Source organism: Pinus tabuliformis, chromosome 9, assembly GCF_031772625.1.
Source record: "Pinus tabuliformis cultivar Carrire ecotype Pingquan chromosome 9, CPIR1, whole genome shotgun sequence".
Classification (NCBI taxonomy): Eukaryota; Viridiplantae; Streptophyta; class Pinopsida; order Pinales; family Pinaceae; genus Pinus; species Pinus tabuliformis.
The window spans coordinates 1,508,711,391-1,508,727,569 of record NC_142307.1 but is presented as its reverse complement, the minus strand read 5'-3'; the positions used below and the strand labels follow the sequence as shown (position 1 = coordinate 1,508,727,569).

Here is a 16,179-nt window from a genome sequence, read left to right as displayed (position 1 = left end):
ATCCAGAGATTAGTGTGATGCCTTTCAACACCTTAGATCTTCCTTCATGCAAATCGATAACTCTTAGGGCACGTTGCTGCAACTCCGTTAAAGCACCTTCAGACCTTCGTGAAGGTCTATGACTAGTCCTTGCAAACTTTTAACAGTCAATTTGTCTACTTACATGCATCAAAGAAAAGTCCTAAATTAACGTTCACACAGATTTACTTAAGTCATTAGTAAACATAAGAGAAATCACTAGTCTTTGTGGAAGTATTTAAGCATGCATTGCATACATTATTTAGAATTATTCAAGAGAATCGCATAACATTAAATCAGCATCTCATAAAACCAATCATTCATTAGCAGCATATACCAATAATAGAGATAAACAAAAATACTCAGGATTTCTTCGGAAAACTGTCTTTCTTGATCTTCAATTCAAGATTACATACTCAAACTGCCCTGCGCACACAGCTATATGGGTTCGTGCACTCAACTATGGAGCCTTTCTTTTCCTATCTAAGTGCAGGAAGCAAAGCCTTCCTACCCTAGCTCATGTCCTAGACTCTTCAACCAACCAAATTCTCTATCTTTGCTCCATCTAGTTCTCTTGCCTTAGATCTCTTAGACACACCTATTTATAGTCTTTTTTCATACAATGCCATGGTCTGCGGAAGATGAGTGAATCTCAAAACCAACTCAAAACTTATCCAAAACAAGGGGCTAAGCCCATTTGACTCCTATTCACCTACACGCTCCACATCCACAAATCGTGGAGACTTTACATTATTTACAAAATTGTACCAAAATTTGGGTTATCTTAACCCCAAACTAACTTAGGGGACTCCATCCGAACAAGCCACCAACACAAAGATCGTGACTCGCCCTTGAGTCACTCTACTGGTGATGCGATCTTACTGCGAAGATCCTCCAGCTCCACCTAGACTACTGCAACTTTAGCAGTGCTCTGTGTCACTACCTGTCGGACATCCTTGACCAATCTTTCTTTAGAGCCTGCGTCTTTTCAACGAACATTTGTTCATTTTTTACTTTGTACTCACTTATGAGGTTGATGGCGCACTTCTCCCTGGTTCTCAATTCATCTGCCACCCCCTTATGTAGTGCGTGGAGTGTTTCATTGGAGAGCGCCACTATATTCAGTCCTATGTCCTTGACTGTACTAAGTATAATACAATCCTCGGTGGACTCTACACGAATCGACCTCTCGGGAAACGGTATAGTTCTTAGATCTAGGGTCTTTACTGGCTCTGCTGCTTGGCTTGTCCCGGGTGTCAGCTTTGCTTGCTCTGTGCTCGCTTCTGCAGCACCTTCTTGTATTATGCTTGTTTGGATCTACAGCTCGCGCAGATCCTTCTGGACGCTTCCCAACGTCTGCATGTATTGCTGCTAAAACTTCTGCAGCACTTATGTCATTGTATCCCTGAATTTATCGCCAATCTCATCAAGATCGCTTTCTGTCAACACCATGGGATCAACCCGTGTTTTATCAGATTTCTGTTTTTTTCGTGTTCCACCCTTCTTCTCATTGCCACGTCTTTTCAAAATAAATGGGGTGTTCTGCCCCTCATCACTACCTCCGCCGTGGCCTGAACGATCTTCTTCCTCTCTCTTTGGCAAAGGTGACTTATCATCTTTCTGCGACTCATGTTGTTCTTTTTCCGCCTACTCCTTAGCAGCTCGTTCTTGCTCTATGCGAGCATTTTCTGCAACTTCCCTCTTTTTCTGTTCTGCTAGGGTACGTGCAACTTTCTTAGTGGCCTCCTTTCTTTTCTACACAGTAGAACCTTCTGCACCTGTGCTTTTTCCAACATCTAACTTTGATGGGGTGCACCACTCTGTAGGCCATAACGCTACAATCTCATGTATGTCCATTTCTGACACCAAATAGGGCAACTGGTGCCATTTCTACTCTGGATCCTTCCACGCTTGGATATAGACTCTGTGGAAGTCAGCCTTGAACGTTGCGTAGGCTAACAACTGTGTGAACAAGGTTGGGGACAGCCTCAGACGTTGATTGATTGTCATACGGAGAGCCATTTCCACAAGAATCCAAAATATATTTGTCTCTGTAATTCACGCGACATCCATTCTAGACCATAAGGAGGTGAATTGCATTGCCTTCAGCAATGCTTCCTTGAGCGAAGGAAATTGGCTATCCTCCGGCAATCTCCATGCAACAAGCACAATTGACAGCAACAACCAAGCATAGTGGAATGGCTTGGTTTCGTCCTGGGCCTCTCAACAGTTCGCTAGGAACTCCTAACAGAGATATCTTGCCCAATTAAATTGTACATCTTTCGTGCACTGCGCAACAAGGGAAACTACTGGCGTCAGAACTTCATCCGTGCGGCATTTTCTCATAACCTTCCCTGCTAAAATCTGGGCAATGAATTGAATTGCCTGGTATGTTATGGAAAGAATGGAATACCCTCGCGACTTCTTGAGGAGGCCGTAATCCTTCTTCATCTTGTCTACAAGATCTTTCTCCCCAGTCTTCCCTCCAAACTCCTTAGCTAGGTTCACGCCTTTGTAAGGTAGCCACGTGATTCTGTGAATTAGCATGTCCGTGATGGGGATAGGCTCTCCTAGCCATAAACACCCATCGTGCACCAGTGTGAGGAGCTGGCGCACACATATCATATTAATGGGGGTGCGGTGATAATGTGGCACCAACAACAGATTGAGCAACCCTGATTGCTCAACACTACGGACCCATTCCTTCATCTCCAATGCTGTAACACATGTTTCTTCATAATAGACCTTCCACATATATTTGTTCGTCTCGAAATGTGGAAATTTAGTGTGGTATCCAAGGTCCCAATCCTCCATTTCTAATATGAGATAGTTATTGATTCAATTCCCCACTCTATTCAAATGTTATTATTGAACATGACCATAATGTAGTCTCTCACCAATGCCAAACTTAAAATGATAATTGAACTTATTCTACGAAAACATTCAAATCTTTAACTCAGAAAAAGAAAATTAATTATAATATATATATATGATGTAAGTACTAAATGAAACATGCTAAAGTAAGCTCTTTGATACACAACCTTCGCTTGATCTGGAAACTTCGTTTGCCCACATCAACCTACATCATGTTTCCCACAAGCCAATGCGATGTAATGTATTGCTACCAAATGGATTCAATCCATCGTCTATTTACATTTAAATATTAAAGCTACAAATACGCTAAACTTCGCTTGCCCACATCAACCCACATCATGTTTCCCACAAGCCAATGCGATGTAATGTATTGGCAGTAAATGGGTTCAATCCATCGTCGATTTACATTTAGATATTAAAGCTACAAATACTTAAAAACTGATATTTTTATAACTTTAAAAAGATTGAAGAAATTCTGGCTATATAAATTCTGAGATAAAAACTCAGATCTAGTCACAGTTTCCACGATCAGAAGTTTTGGTTGGCATTTAACTAAATAAAGATTTAAAAACCTTTAGCTATCGAACCATAATCATATTCTGCATCAGTTAGGAGACAGCACTTTAGCGGTAAGGAGGACATCCAGAGTTTTCTCTTATTAAGATACATTATTGTCAAACTAAGCCAGATCGAATCATTCTTATTTCAAGTCCACAGCGGCTCCAATAACTGCAGAGGATATACGTCGTCGAAGACAGGCACGTCCATATAGGCGTTTTCAATTTCTTGAAGTGACGGGATGTAGAAGTTGGATTCTGAGACTTCATTATAACCAGAGATGATGGTTAAGAGATTGGCATGTTGCTGAGTAATGGTGGCTACCTCTTCTTGGGTGGAAGCCAATTGTGATTGCAGCTCTGACACTTTATTCTGGAGATCGTTGATTACTCCAACACAGCCATGGACAGGATCTCGGACTCTTTCGTTTGCTTCGTACACCATGCTTCTTACTGCATCATCTCTCTTCTCTGCCGGAAGACCCTGTAGCACCGCAATGCATCATCACACCATCAACCCATCACACATAGCTTTTAGAAATCTGAGAGCTACAAAGAGGTCAAATCATACGTAGAGGAGTTTAATTATTACACTCAAAACACATCTTGATGCCGTGAAGATGAAAGTGGATGTACACAGGTGTCTGGTCCTTGAATTCCATTCTCGTTTACATAACAGGTTTCAGAAACTTGTACCAGGAACACATCATTTTTTAGCATATGCAATATTCTATGCAAAACAATCTTTCTAAAATCTAGTATGGATTTGCAAATGAAGAGATTTACAATAAGAGTTATGAAAATGTAAAATAGCCGTGAACAAATTAAAATATGAAAGTGGAATGTGAGAAACAATAAATATAGATATGTTGTTCTGCAATGCTATATTTTAATTATAAAATTGTAATATATATGTGTGGAAGAGGAAGTGTAAAATTATAAAATCGTAATATATATGTGTGGATGAGGAAGTGTAAATTATGATCTTATCTCAAAATTATAATTTAACATGAAATTTGATATGAAATAAATTTAAAATTAAAATAAATAAATAATTATAAATAGTTAAAGGTTTATAGTTTATTAAGTAATGTTGGTATTTTTGTAGGTTTTATTAAAAAAATATAAGCAAAAATTATAAAAATAAATGACAATGAATCGTGTTAAGGAAGGAATAAATGACAAAGATAAATACCATTAATAAGAAAGAAAAACATTTTTTTATGAAGCTTTCATGTGGTGAGGCTGAGGAATTGACCAAAAGTGGATGGAATCTCCGCAAAAAATGTCAAGAAATCTAGTCAGGACAGTGTTTGAATCAAGGTTTTGATGGTAGAAATGGATTTAGCACCATCAAAAACTTTTGGGGCACCCAAAATCTTGAAATTTGACAAAAATCCTTCCCAGATTTTATTAAAATATTGCAAAAATTTCCATGATTTTCCAGGCAAAAAAGCATTATTTTATATCAATTAAATTTGGATTGGGGAGAAATTTGATAGCTATAACCTGGATTTACAAAATCCTACAAAAATCCTTGCCAGATTGTATCAAAATATTGCAGAAATTTCCATGATTTTCCATGGAAAAAAACATTGTTTTATATCAATTAAATTTGGATTGGAGAGAAATTTGACAGCTATAACCTGGATTTACAAAAATCCTTGCCAGATTTTATCAAAATACTGTAGAAATTTCCATGATTTTCCAAGCAAAAAAGCATTATTTTATATCAATTAAATTTGGATTAGGGAGTTGTTCCCAATAGTTGTTATCTCCCCATCCCTTATTAATACCAACAAACATTTTATTGATAAGGAGGCCAACTTAATTAATAGTAAAATATTTATAAGATTTGTAATTCCTTTACTACTTAATAGTAAAAATCTTATTATATTTGAATTTTTTGAAGGCGTTGTCTATATAGGGGAGGAATTGTTTGGCCTATATATTTGAATCGTGTTTGATGGTGGAACTGATTCAGCACCATCAAGAACTTTTGGGGAACCCAAAATCTTGAAGTTTGACAACTATAACCTGGATTTATAAAAACCTGTTCCAAAATTTTTCAAAATATTGCCCGAATTTCCATGATTTTCAAGACAAAACAACAGTCTAGTTAAACTAAACCAGATGTGTACCACTTTCATTTTTCAATAGATACCTTAAAAATTATATTTAAATATCCATATAAACTTCATATACACATAGAGAAACTAAAAAACTTAATTTAATTATATTCTCAATAACAATAAGATATTCTAATGACGATACTAAATAAAATATATCACAAAATATATATATATATATATATATATATATAATAAAGTAACTAAAAAATAAATTTTTAATGTTAAAATATTTTATTAAATTGTTATCTAAAATGTAGAATTGTTTTATATTTAGAAAAGGAGTTTATATATAGAAAAACTAACAAACATTTTTTTATTACAGTTTTGAAGTATATAGAAAGATCAAAATTTTGAGGTTGCATTTTATTTTCATACAGGCTTTGCATTATAGAAGAAATGGTTACCTCGCGCAATTTAATCCTTCTCCCCATTTAAAAGACTTTTATAAAACATTTAAAAAAAAAAAAGTTTTAAAAAAATCTGTAAATTTAGACTTTGCACAATTCCTCTTCTATATAGCAGAGTATATCTTACAACCTCCCGAACTATATGAAAATAATCAATATTCATTATCATAATTCCTCATATCAATCTATGAATCTTACAACCTTTGAAAAAGTAACAAAATCAATATTAAATGCAAGGGATCTGGAGAGATTTGGTCTAGCGGATGGGACTTCAATGAGATCCGACCCGAGGGATTAGAAGCTTGATCATAGGCTGTTTATTGCTTCCTGTGGATCATTAGACGGGTTTTGTTTATTACTTCCTATGGACGGACCATTAGCTGGCTTTTGTGAATGCTTCTCTGTGAAATTAACATTTACATATTGTCTACTGTGATGTATACCTCACGTATCAAAGATAAATGCCAATACCGCTTTAGGGCAATGGAACGAACCTTGAGTAGTTTGATGATGCGGCCATTACCGAAAACTCTATGTAGCAGCAGGAACTCGTCGGTACTGTCTGGAGGAATATATGGCGCGAGGACGCATTCTTCTGAACACTTTTTTCTCTGAATTTTGCAGGCAGCGCATGCAGGTGTGGACGACATTTGTGCCGCGGAAGAAGTGGCGTACCTCATCCTCATAGCCAAGGAAATCCGTTGTAAGAGCACCTGCTTAGGATGGGTTTTTGGATAAATACATTATATTGCGATTGCTTCCCTACAGTATTGCTAACCTTTCGGTCTAATGGTCGGTGAACGACGTATACGCGAAAGACGACGAACCTTGCTATGTCAGGATAATAAACTTGTCATTAATGACCAGTATTACATCGATAACGAAGGTCCTACCATGGGATTGGATTTTAGGTGGTGTTTTTTCACTTATATATGTTTTAAAAATTGTAATTTTATATTTAAATATATAAATAGATTCTATATATTTTAGATTTTAAAAATTGTAATTTTATTTTTAAATATATAAATAGATTATATATATTTTAAAGTATAAATTTAAGATTTTAATAATAAAATTAACATAAAAATATATATTATTATTTATTTAATTTTAAAGTTATGATTAAGCTAGACATCAAATTGGTGTAAGAGATCCTATTGTTTGTGGGATAAGGGACCCATTTCTACTCACGAGAAAAGCATACATACTCTATCCTTCCGATTTTTACCCTACCCTGTGACCTCTTTGGAGGAAACACATTGTCTTAACCATTAAGCCCATTCAAACTATATATTAATAAAAAATAATAAAACACAAAAATTAATTTATATATTTTTACATTATCAAATTTATAATTTTATTTTTTTTGATATAATTTTACATTATCAAAATTAATAATTATCACAATTTATAATTTGAACTTCTTTGATATAATTTTACAATATCACAATTTATAATTTTAACGACAATTAAGTATCTTAATTAAAATGAAGATCATATGTTGAAGGATATGATCATTGTTAGGAAAAGAACTAATTCTCATGAGCTTTAAAGTGATATTCTCAAAATTCTCTTGGACAAAGGAATTTGGCATGTTTGTGATACTAAGAGTGTCACACCCCTACCCTGGCGGTAGTTTTTCAACCGCACGAAGGGAGTGCGGCACCACCACCTGTTTTTTTTTTAACAATACTCACAAGTGCGGACTATGCCTAACTTTCCATACTTAGTTTATTTTTCACTTTTGTAAGTATAACATTCATATACATAGCAGAAACATTCAATTATTTATCCTCATCATTATTACTATTTACACATATGCACAGTGGATAATTGACGGGAGGGGCAACTACTTGAATATGAATCTGTCCACAATGATAATAACAATCTTTCATAAAATACAATTACAATCTTTGTGAGAGAACCCCAACTTCTCTTCAGCAATTTATGTCAAAATGTACAATTCGGCCTGCACCGTGCAACCTTGCTCGAACCACCGTTCGGAACGCCCAACGGTTCTACCACCCGTCGCACATTCAGCAAAACTCATTCATGAACTTGTTTAAGAGTTCGTTCAGAACCATTCAGAATACCCATGCAGAACTTCGTTCAAGAACACGTGCAGAACTTCGTTCAAGAACCCGTGCAGAACATCATTCAAAATACCTGTGCAGAAATTTGTTCAAGAACCCGTTCAGCCGCACTTGTTTAGAACATCATTCATAAGCTTGTTCAGCCGTGCCCGTTCAGAACATCGTCTAGAAGCTTGTTCAGCTACACCCGTTCAGAACATCGTTCAGAAACTCCATTAGTCACACCGTTGAGAAAGTTGTTCGAGACTTTGTTCAGAAAGTCATTTGAGATGTCTTTCAAAAAGTCATTCGGATTTTGTTTGGAAAGTCGTTCGAACTCTCGTTCAGAAACTCGTTTGAAAATTCGTTTGAATGCACATTTAGAAACTCGTTCGGCTGGCCGTTTGCCCGACTGTTCAACCACTTATTTCTACAACTCCATTTCCTTCGTTTGGTGCTCCGATCAAGAGCTGCTTGCACCTTCTCCACATCCACCCTTGGCTCGCCCTCCTCTTAAGCTCGAACTTATGAACTTGAAAACTTGTTGTTTTGTCCATTAAAACGTCCGCCTATATATATTCGCCGTCGTGGATAGTTCATGGGTTCGCCTGCCCAGGCCAACTTCCTAGTTCAGCCAAACACGCCCCCAAATCACGTCGGCTCGCCCATGTCACTACCCCGCTGGGTCCACATGTGTGATATAAATTCGTCTTCGCCAAGTTCACACACTTAGCCAAATTTCAGTTTTTCAACCTTCGTTGGCTCGTCGCACTTCACTAACTCATCCAGTCATTGCAACCTTTCGTTGCACCCAACTCGTCCGCTCACCGACTCGTCGCACTGTCGAATCATCGCACCGTCGACTCATCGCATTCCCAGCTCGTCGCATTTAACCGAGAGCATGCCCACCCAACTCGTCACACATCTCAACCGCGACTCGTGGGCTTGACATACTCCCCCACTGTAAATAATTGTCGTCCTCAATAACACCGTCATAAAACATCGCAAAGTGTCACTAGCTCCAACATCCAAAATGTCCATGCTGCCTGCCTCCACTCTGCCATCGCACAAACCATAAAGGCTCATGTCTCCATGAATCAGAAAGTTTCCTCAATCCATGATCACCAAAAACCTCTGTTGCAATCTCCACATGCTACCCCACCATGGAAGGCTAGTCCCTCCAACTCAATCTACATGCTCACTGCAACATATCGTGTCAACCCCATCATGTATCGTCATCGTGTGAACTACTGCCATGATACTCCAACACAATACTAACACATCTCAATACACTGCTCGAGCCCCATGATCTGAACTAGTCAAGTGATCAGTCCAACTGTCACGCTCAAATCATGAGAATGCACATCTTCATGCCACCATCGGTCATTTCCCCTAGCATCCTATCACAACATCAACTTGATCAAGACTTCATTTCCATCTCCATCAAAATGTAAGTAAGCCATGCCCAGGTCCATGAAGTAATATCCATCTCATATGCAACATGCTTTCCATGATGTTGGTGCCAATGTGCTGCAAATCAGTGGCATCTATCTCAACATCATCACCCGTATATATGTAAGATCCATCTCCTCAAAGTGAAGAGATCCTCCCCTCAAATCGACTCTCAATGTTCCACATCTAGGTCCATGAAGCAACCTCCATCATATTTGTAATATGCCATCCCACAAGTCTACCAAAGAAACAAGTATACACCTGTCTCATCATCCATGTGTTGCCCATGGTTAGAAACCAATCAACTCTCATGTATTAGAAGTGGTTAAGTTTCAGCTCAACCCATGCCCAAGTGTTGCCACAAAGGCATCACCATCGCTGCAACTCCATCACTCCAAAGTGTCTCATATCGATCCTCCACATCAAGTCACTCTCTCAAGCACACCCCATAAATATACTGTAAAGTATGCATCCCATACTGCATCAAAGTCACTGGCCTCAGCTCCTTAATGCATTAGATCCTCCAAGTCCACCATAATATGAAGTCCCCAAAAGTTACAACCTCATGTCATCATGAGCTCCACGAGTCATCTCCAACCAACATCCTAGCAAGCATACATGTCTCGACCCCCAAAGGTCTCTGCAAGATGCCTTAGCTCTCCATGTAGTAGGAATGCTCCATAGTCTGCTCATAAATCCAACCAAGTCCATGGCCTTATTGTACAAGAGTGCACAACATCTCCATAGGCTCATAAGTAAAAGTCTCTATGTCACATCAAAAAATCCACCTGCACAACATCCCTGCCTTGGCACTCTTGATTGGATGCCCATAAGTGACATCTCTACAAGTGCTCTTGCATAATGTCCCTGCATAGACTGCCATGTTCCATCTATCCAACTCGATGTCCATGACTCAAGTTGCCCACGTTGTCCAACTAAGTAGACCCATCACAACATTGGTCATCCTCATCCAAGTTTGCAATTCGGTGTAGTGCCCATAGTCACCCAAACCATATCATCATCAAGTCATATGAGTCCCTTCCACCATAGCTCCCCCACTAAAGGTCCCACCAAGACTGCCTCTTGGTCTCAGCCATGAAAAGTCCACCCAAGAATCATCAAGTGTGTGCCCTTTCTCCAATCTGTCCATGAGTCATGCCGAGCACTTAGCCAATTTCTTCATGTGGCTAAAGCATGACCTGTTCCTCTGCAATGATCATCACGTTCCTCCGCAATGATCATCACGTTCCTCCCTTGTCACGGGCATTTGTACATTTTGCCATAAGATCACAAATAGCCCCAACAAGCTTTGCAACAGTTAATGGTCCTTGCTTCTCCATACAAGGTCTCATCATAGATACCCATGGTAAGATCTCCCATCGCATTGGCAAAGTGATTTTTCTCTTCCCTACATATGGCCGATCTACCAAAGCTCTAATGAAACACAAGTAATAATAGGAATATTTACTTCACCTTGAGGCTCCTCCATGTGAGTGTCCTCATCCACCAATGTTTGCAAACTGCACGATCCTGGTCCAACTTGATCAATTTCAAGTTCCTCCTCCATCGTTGTCATGTTTGCAACATCCTCCAAATTCGCTTCCACTATGGTAGGTTCCATCCCACCAAGCTCCTCTTTGTCATGTACTGCAACTTTCTCTTTATCATGAGTGAAAGCTATGAACCACTCTTTCTCAAGAGTTAGCCATTCTTGAAGCCTCTCTTGCTTCTTCCAAAGCAAGTTCTTCCTTATTCTCAACTCCTTGAGTTCTGCATCAAATAAGTCCACTTTCCCTGCAAGTTGATAGATTTCACCTCTATTCATGTTAGAGATCCCTTCCTTGGAAAAAGCATGAAGAGCATCCCTTGTTTCAAACAATTCCTTGCTTAATTATGCAATTCTTTGTTCAACATCACTTGATTCTTCAAGTAGACTTCGTTCAGATTGACTTGGCCCTGAAGTGTGCCCCTGCCATTCTTCAAAGGTCATAATTCCTGCAAAGCCCATTTTCTGCAAAATGGACATCCTTCTCGATTCTCTGAATCAACCTCTGATACCAACTGTCACGCCCCTACCTTGGAGGTAGTCTTTCAACTGCACGAAGGGGGTGCGACACCACCACCCGTTTTCTTTTTAACAATACTCACAAGTGTCGACTACGCCTAGCTTTCTATATTTAGTTTATTTTTCACTTTTCTAAGTATAACATTCATATATACAGTAGAAACATTCAATTATTCATCTTCATCATTATTACCATTCACAAATGCACAACGGATAATTAATGGGAGGGAAAACTCCCTGAATATGAGTTTACCCACAATGATAATAAAAATCTTTCATAAAATACAATTAAAGGCTTTGTGAGAGAACCCCAACTTCTCTTCAGCTATTTTTGTCAAAATTTACAATTCGGCCTGCACCATGCAGCCTTGCCCAAACCTCTGTTCGAAACGCCCACCGGTTCTACTGCCTGTCACATGTTCAACAAAACTCATTCAGGAGTTCGTTCAGAACCCATTCAGAATACCTATGCAGAACTTCGTTCAAGAACCCGTCATTCAGAAAACCCATTCAGAACATCGTTTGGAAACTCGTTCAGCTGCACCATTCAGAAATTCGTTCGAGACTTCATTCAAAAAGTCATTCGGACTTTGTTCAGAAGGTCATCCAAACTTTCATTCAGAAACTCGTTCGAATCCCTGACCATTCAGCCTACCATTTCTGCAACTTTGTTTCCTTCGTTTGGTGTTGCAGTCAAGAGTCGCCTGTAACTTCTCCACGTCCACCCTTGGCTCACCCTCCTCTTGAGCTTGCACTTATGAACTTGAGAACTTGTTGTTTTTTCCGTTCAAACATCCGCCTATATATATGCCCGATTGTGGATAGTTTATGGATCCGCCTACCTAGGCCAACCTCCTAGTTCAGCCAAACGTGCCCCCAATTCATGTCGGCTTACCCATGTCGCCGCCCCGCTGGGTTGACATGTGCGATATAAGTTCGCCTTCGCCAAGTTCGCACAATTAGCTGAATTTCGGTTTTTCGACCTTTGTTTGGCTCTCTCACTTCACCAACTCGTCTCGTCGTCTCAACTTTTCGTTGCACTCGACTCGTCCATTCACCGACATGTCACACCGTCAACTCGTCATTTGCCCAACTCATCGTGTAAGGACCTGCGGTTCTTGACATGACCACTGTTGGTACCATTCCTTGACCTCCTTTTTCCTCTTGAAACACATAGTTTGCCTACCCTTTTTCCTTCATACATCTCTTAGACCCCTTGAAATTGATTAGTTAACAGTATTATAGTTGTTAAATACATTAGAATTGATTTATGAGTTTTATGTTAAAGAATTAGGGATTTTTGATAAAAAGACTACAGGAAGTTGTAACATCCTGTAGTTGGTTTATTGTTTGACATATGGCATGACAACTAAGCAAGAGCAAAGGGTAGGGATGAGAAATAGAATGTACAAGCATGGACGAACACCTATCCTCTAGCAGAACCAACACTCCTGAATGCGCAGTCAATGATGGTCAAAGCACAACATGTTGGCGACAAAAGCAGCAACAGCATAGGGTTCTAAATCGATTTAGTTTTGTTCTTTTTTGAAATCGGTTCAGAATGGAAACAACTTAAAAACTATGCCATAGCAAAAGCGGCAATAGCCGCATCACGAATGTACATTCATTCTGAAATGTAAACGTTGAAAAACATATGTAAACACAGTTATGTGTTGTTAGTTAGAGGGTTATCATTGTATTGTTTTGAAAACAGAGCTTTTGAAATTAATACCAAAAACACGGTTGCAGTCACGATTTCATTGTTGCGTTGATTCGATAGTTGCTTGAGCACAGTCCAGTATACCTTTGAAACGCGGACGGGCCCTGCGTGGAACGGGTATACTGTCATTTCATTTCATTTACAACTTCTGAATATTCAATAGTATGCACAGTGATTAGAGTTCAGTTTATGCTTTCGTTGATTTAATTAGAAATTCGTATGAGTAATGTTTATGATGGTAGCTTGAAGGATTCATCGCTGAGATCATTGAATTGTATCCTGTAAGGGATCTGATCTTTCGTTATTTTTAAGAGCATCTTCATGAACCCTGTTTCTCATATATTTGAATTTTAAGTGTGCTTATGATTTTAGTATGTTTCAATCTTTCATGAATGATAAACATTGAATGCTGAGTGTTCACTGAACAGAGGTTTTATGCATAGCATCCTCGTAAGGGGATTGAAATCTTGGTTTAAGTAATACACAGTTTTTTTAGAATAAGTAGATGAATTGAGTGACCTGAGTGTCCAGGTGATAGGGAGCATACCTCAACCTTCCGTAAAGAAGTTCTGTAACCTACCATCATGAACACTTAGTTAGGAATCCTTTATGTCTATAGATTGTAGACGCATGCCTCGAAGTTTACTGACCCTGGTCGATAATAAATATAGCCTAATCTAGCACCCTAGATAGGACACTACATCTTGGCACTGTTGCCGGAGAGGCGTAGTTAAAGGATTTAAAAAGAAAAAAATTCAATAAATAAAAAACGAGCAAAAAAATAGATTTAGAAATCATGTTCATTTATGCCTAGATTTAGAGATAATCAGGGTAGATTCATAAAAACCCCCCATCCAAAAACTAACCTAACATCAGGAGCAGACTCTTTAGGAAATACAACACCAGCTGAGGAAGTCACCATACAAGCATTAGAGGATAAACAAAAGTCAGGGAAAAGACTTACTCTCATCGAAAGACAAACTTTATTAGCACATAAATCACAGAAGAAACACTCTCCTAGACCCTCCACACAAGGAGAAAGTAGCACAGTGACTGAACAATCTTTCTTTAATCTCCTCTTTAAAACAAGTGACACTGACACAGAGGAACCTATTAAAATGGCTGAGGAAGGAGATGGATCAGTACCAAATCAAGGACGAAGATATGAAGAAGAGTCAACCTTTAAGTTTCCTATTCATGAACCACAGGAAGATGATGAGATCAAAATGAAAAACATACCTCCATCCGTGCTACCAAACTTTTATGGTATGGCTTCAGAAGACCCAGACTCATTCTTGCTCGAGTTTGACATTGTATGTCAAACATATGGTTACACAAATGATGCCCATAGGCTTAGACTCTTCCCAGCAACATTAAAGGCATCAGCCTTAAGATGGTTCATGAGGCTTGGTGAGCATGCGATAATTGATTGGGATGGCATGAGAAGAATATTTCTAAGGAAATATCAACCTTATTGTAGATCCAAAGATTCCAAAGATGATATCTTTAGAAAGAGCCAACAAGAGGATGAAACCTTAGAGGAATACTTAGACCGGTTTGTCTACAACTTACAAAAATCCAAACACCGAACGATGCCTCTTGATTTGATTCGCACAATATTCTTGAAAGGCATCCGAGAGGAATACATGGATGATCTTAATTTGATGGGCAAAAGTGACATTTCTACCTTACCTTTTGAAGAAATCGCTGAATTATGCGAAAAGTATTCAAGGAGAAAAGCTAAAATTGGAAAAAGAACCCTGTCATCCAAAGTCACAAAATCTGCTTCAGCAAGTGTCACAAGGGCTGAAATAGGGAATCTATTAGAAGAGTTTAAAACAGATATGTTAAGCACCTTAGGGAACCAAATTGACACTCTAAAAGCTAAGAAGAAACAAGAAGATGAAGATCAGATAATGGCTATCTTCTGCCCAAAATGCTGGAAGAAACATGCCTTAAAAGACTGCCCATTAGAAAACATCCAAGTCTGTGCTTTCTGTACTGAACATCATGATATATTTAATTGTCCTAAAGTTAAGGTTTTGCAGAACTGTAATATGGCAGCTAATGCAAAGATGGAAAATGTATATTACATGGGCACAAAGAGACCATGGCAGCCAAGGCCAACACCTCAAGGTATGTTTCCAAATCAAATTTTGCAATTTCCTGTAAATGATCATATGTACGCTCAGAAATCATGGAATGTACCCATGCCATGGCAGCACCAAAATCACCCACAACAACAATGGAGACCATCTCAACAATACTCTCAATCATATCATACATATCCTCAATCATACCAGCCATATTCGCAGCCATATCAACAATATCATCAGCCATACTCATCACATCCTCAACCATATCAGCATTACCCTCAGCAGCAAGTTGTTTACCAACCTCAACCTACTCAACAAGCACTGCCTGCTCCTCCACCAATAAATCCACCACAACTGCAATTTCCATCTAACTCACAACCTCCCAGACCTACTCAAATTCCTGCTCAAACTGTCCCAAATCCAAATAACAGAGCAGAGAGGCCAGCCTACAATGTAGAAGAGGGAACCTCATATCCCACACTACCCTTGCAAAATATCAATTTGAGGTCTGGTAGGGTACTCCACAAAGATTCTCCAACAACTGTTAAACAAGAAGAAAACATAGAAAATGAAAATGAAATGACAAATCAAAGAAAACCAAACGATGATACCAAAGATAAGCAAATGCAACCATTGCATCCACCTTTTCCAGACCGATTGGTCCAAATGAAACTTCCAATGTCTATACCACAGTTTTATGTTTTAGATGAGCTCAAGAATGTCTATATAAAAATTCCGCTACTGCAAGCCATAAAAGACATTCCCATATACGCTAAAGCAATCAAA

The 16,179-nt window shown here is 38.6% G+C and overlaps 1 protein-coding gene across 1 annotated transcript in view; it reads right to left on the bottom strand.

Annotated features, from left to right (window-relative positions):
• Nucleotides 1-3,597: 3,597 nt before the first annotated feature.
• LOC149154326 (uncharacterized) overlaps nt 3,598-16,179 on the bottom strand; it is a 59,150-nt gene continuing 46,568 nt past the window's right edge. The window contains exons 4-6 of the mRNA XM_089444117.1: nt 11,923-11,986; nt 11,053-11,306; nt 3,598-3,933 (exon numbers count right to left, since the gene is read on the bottom strand). Of these exons, the coding sequence (XP_089300243.1) occupies nt 3,598-3,933; nt 11,053-11,306; nt 11,923-11,986 (654 nt within the window). The remainder of the gene's footprint in view (nt 3,934-11,052; nt 11,307-11,922; nt 11,987-16,179) is intronic.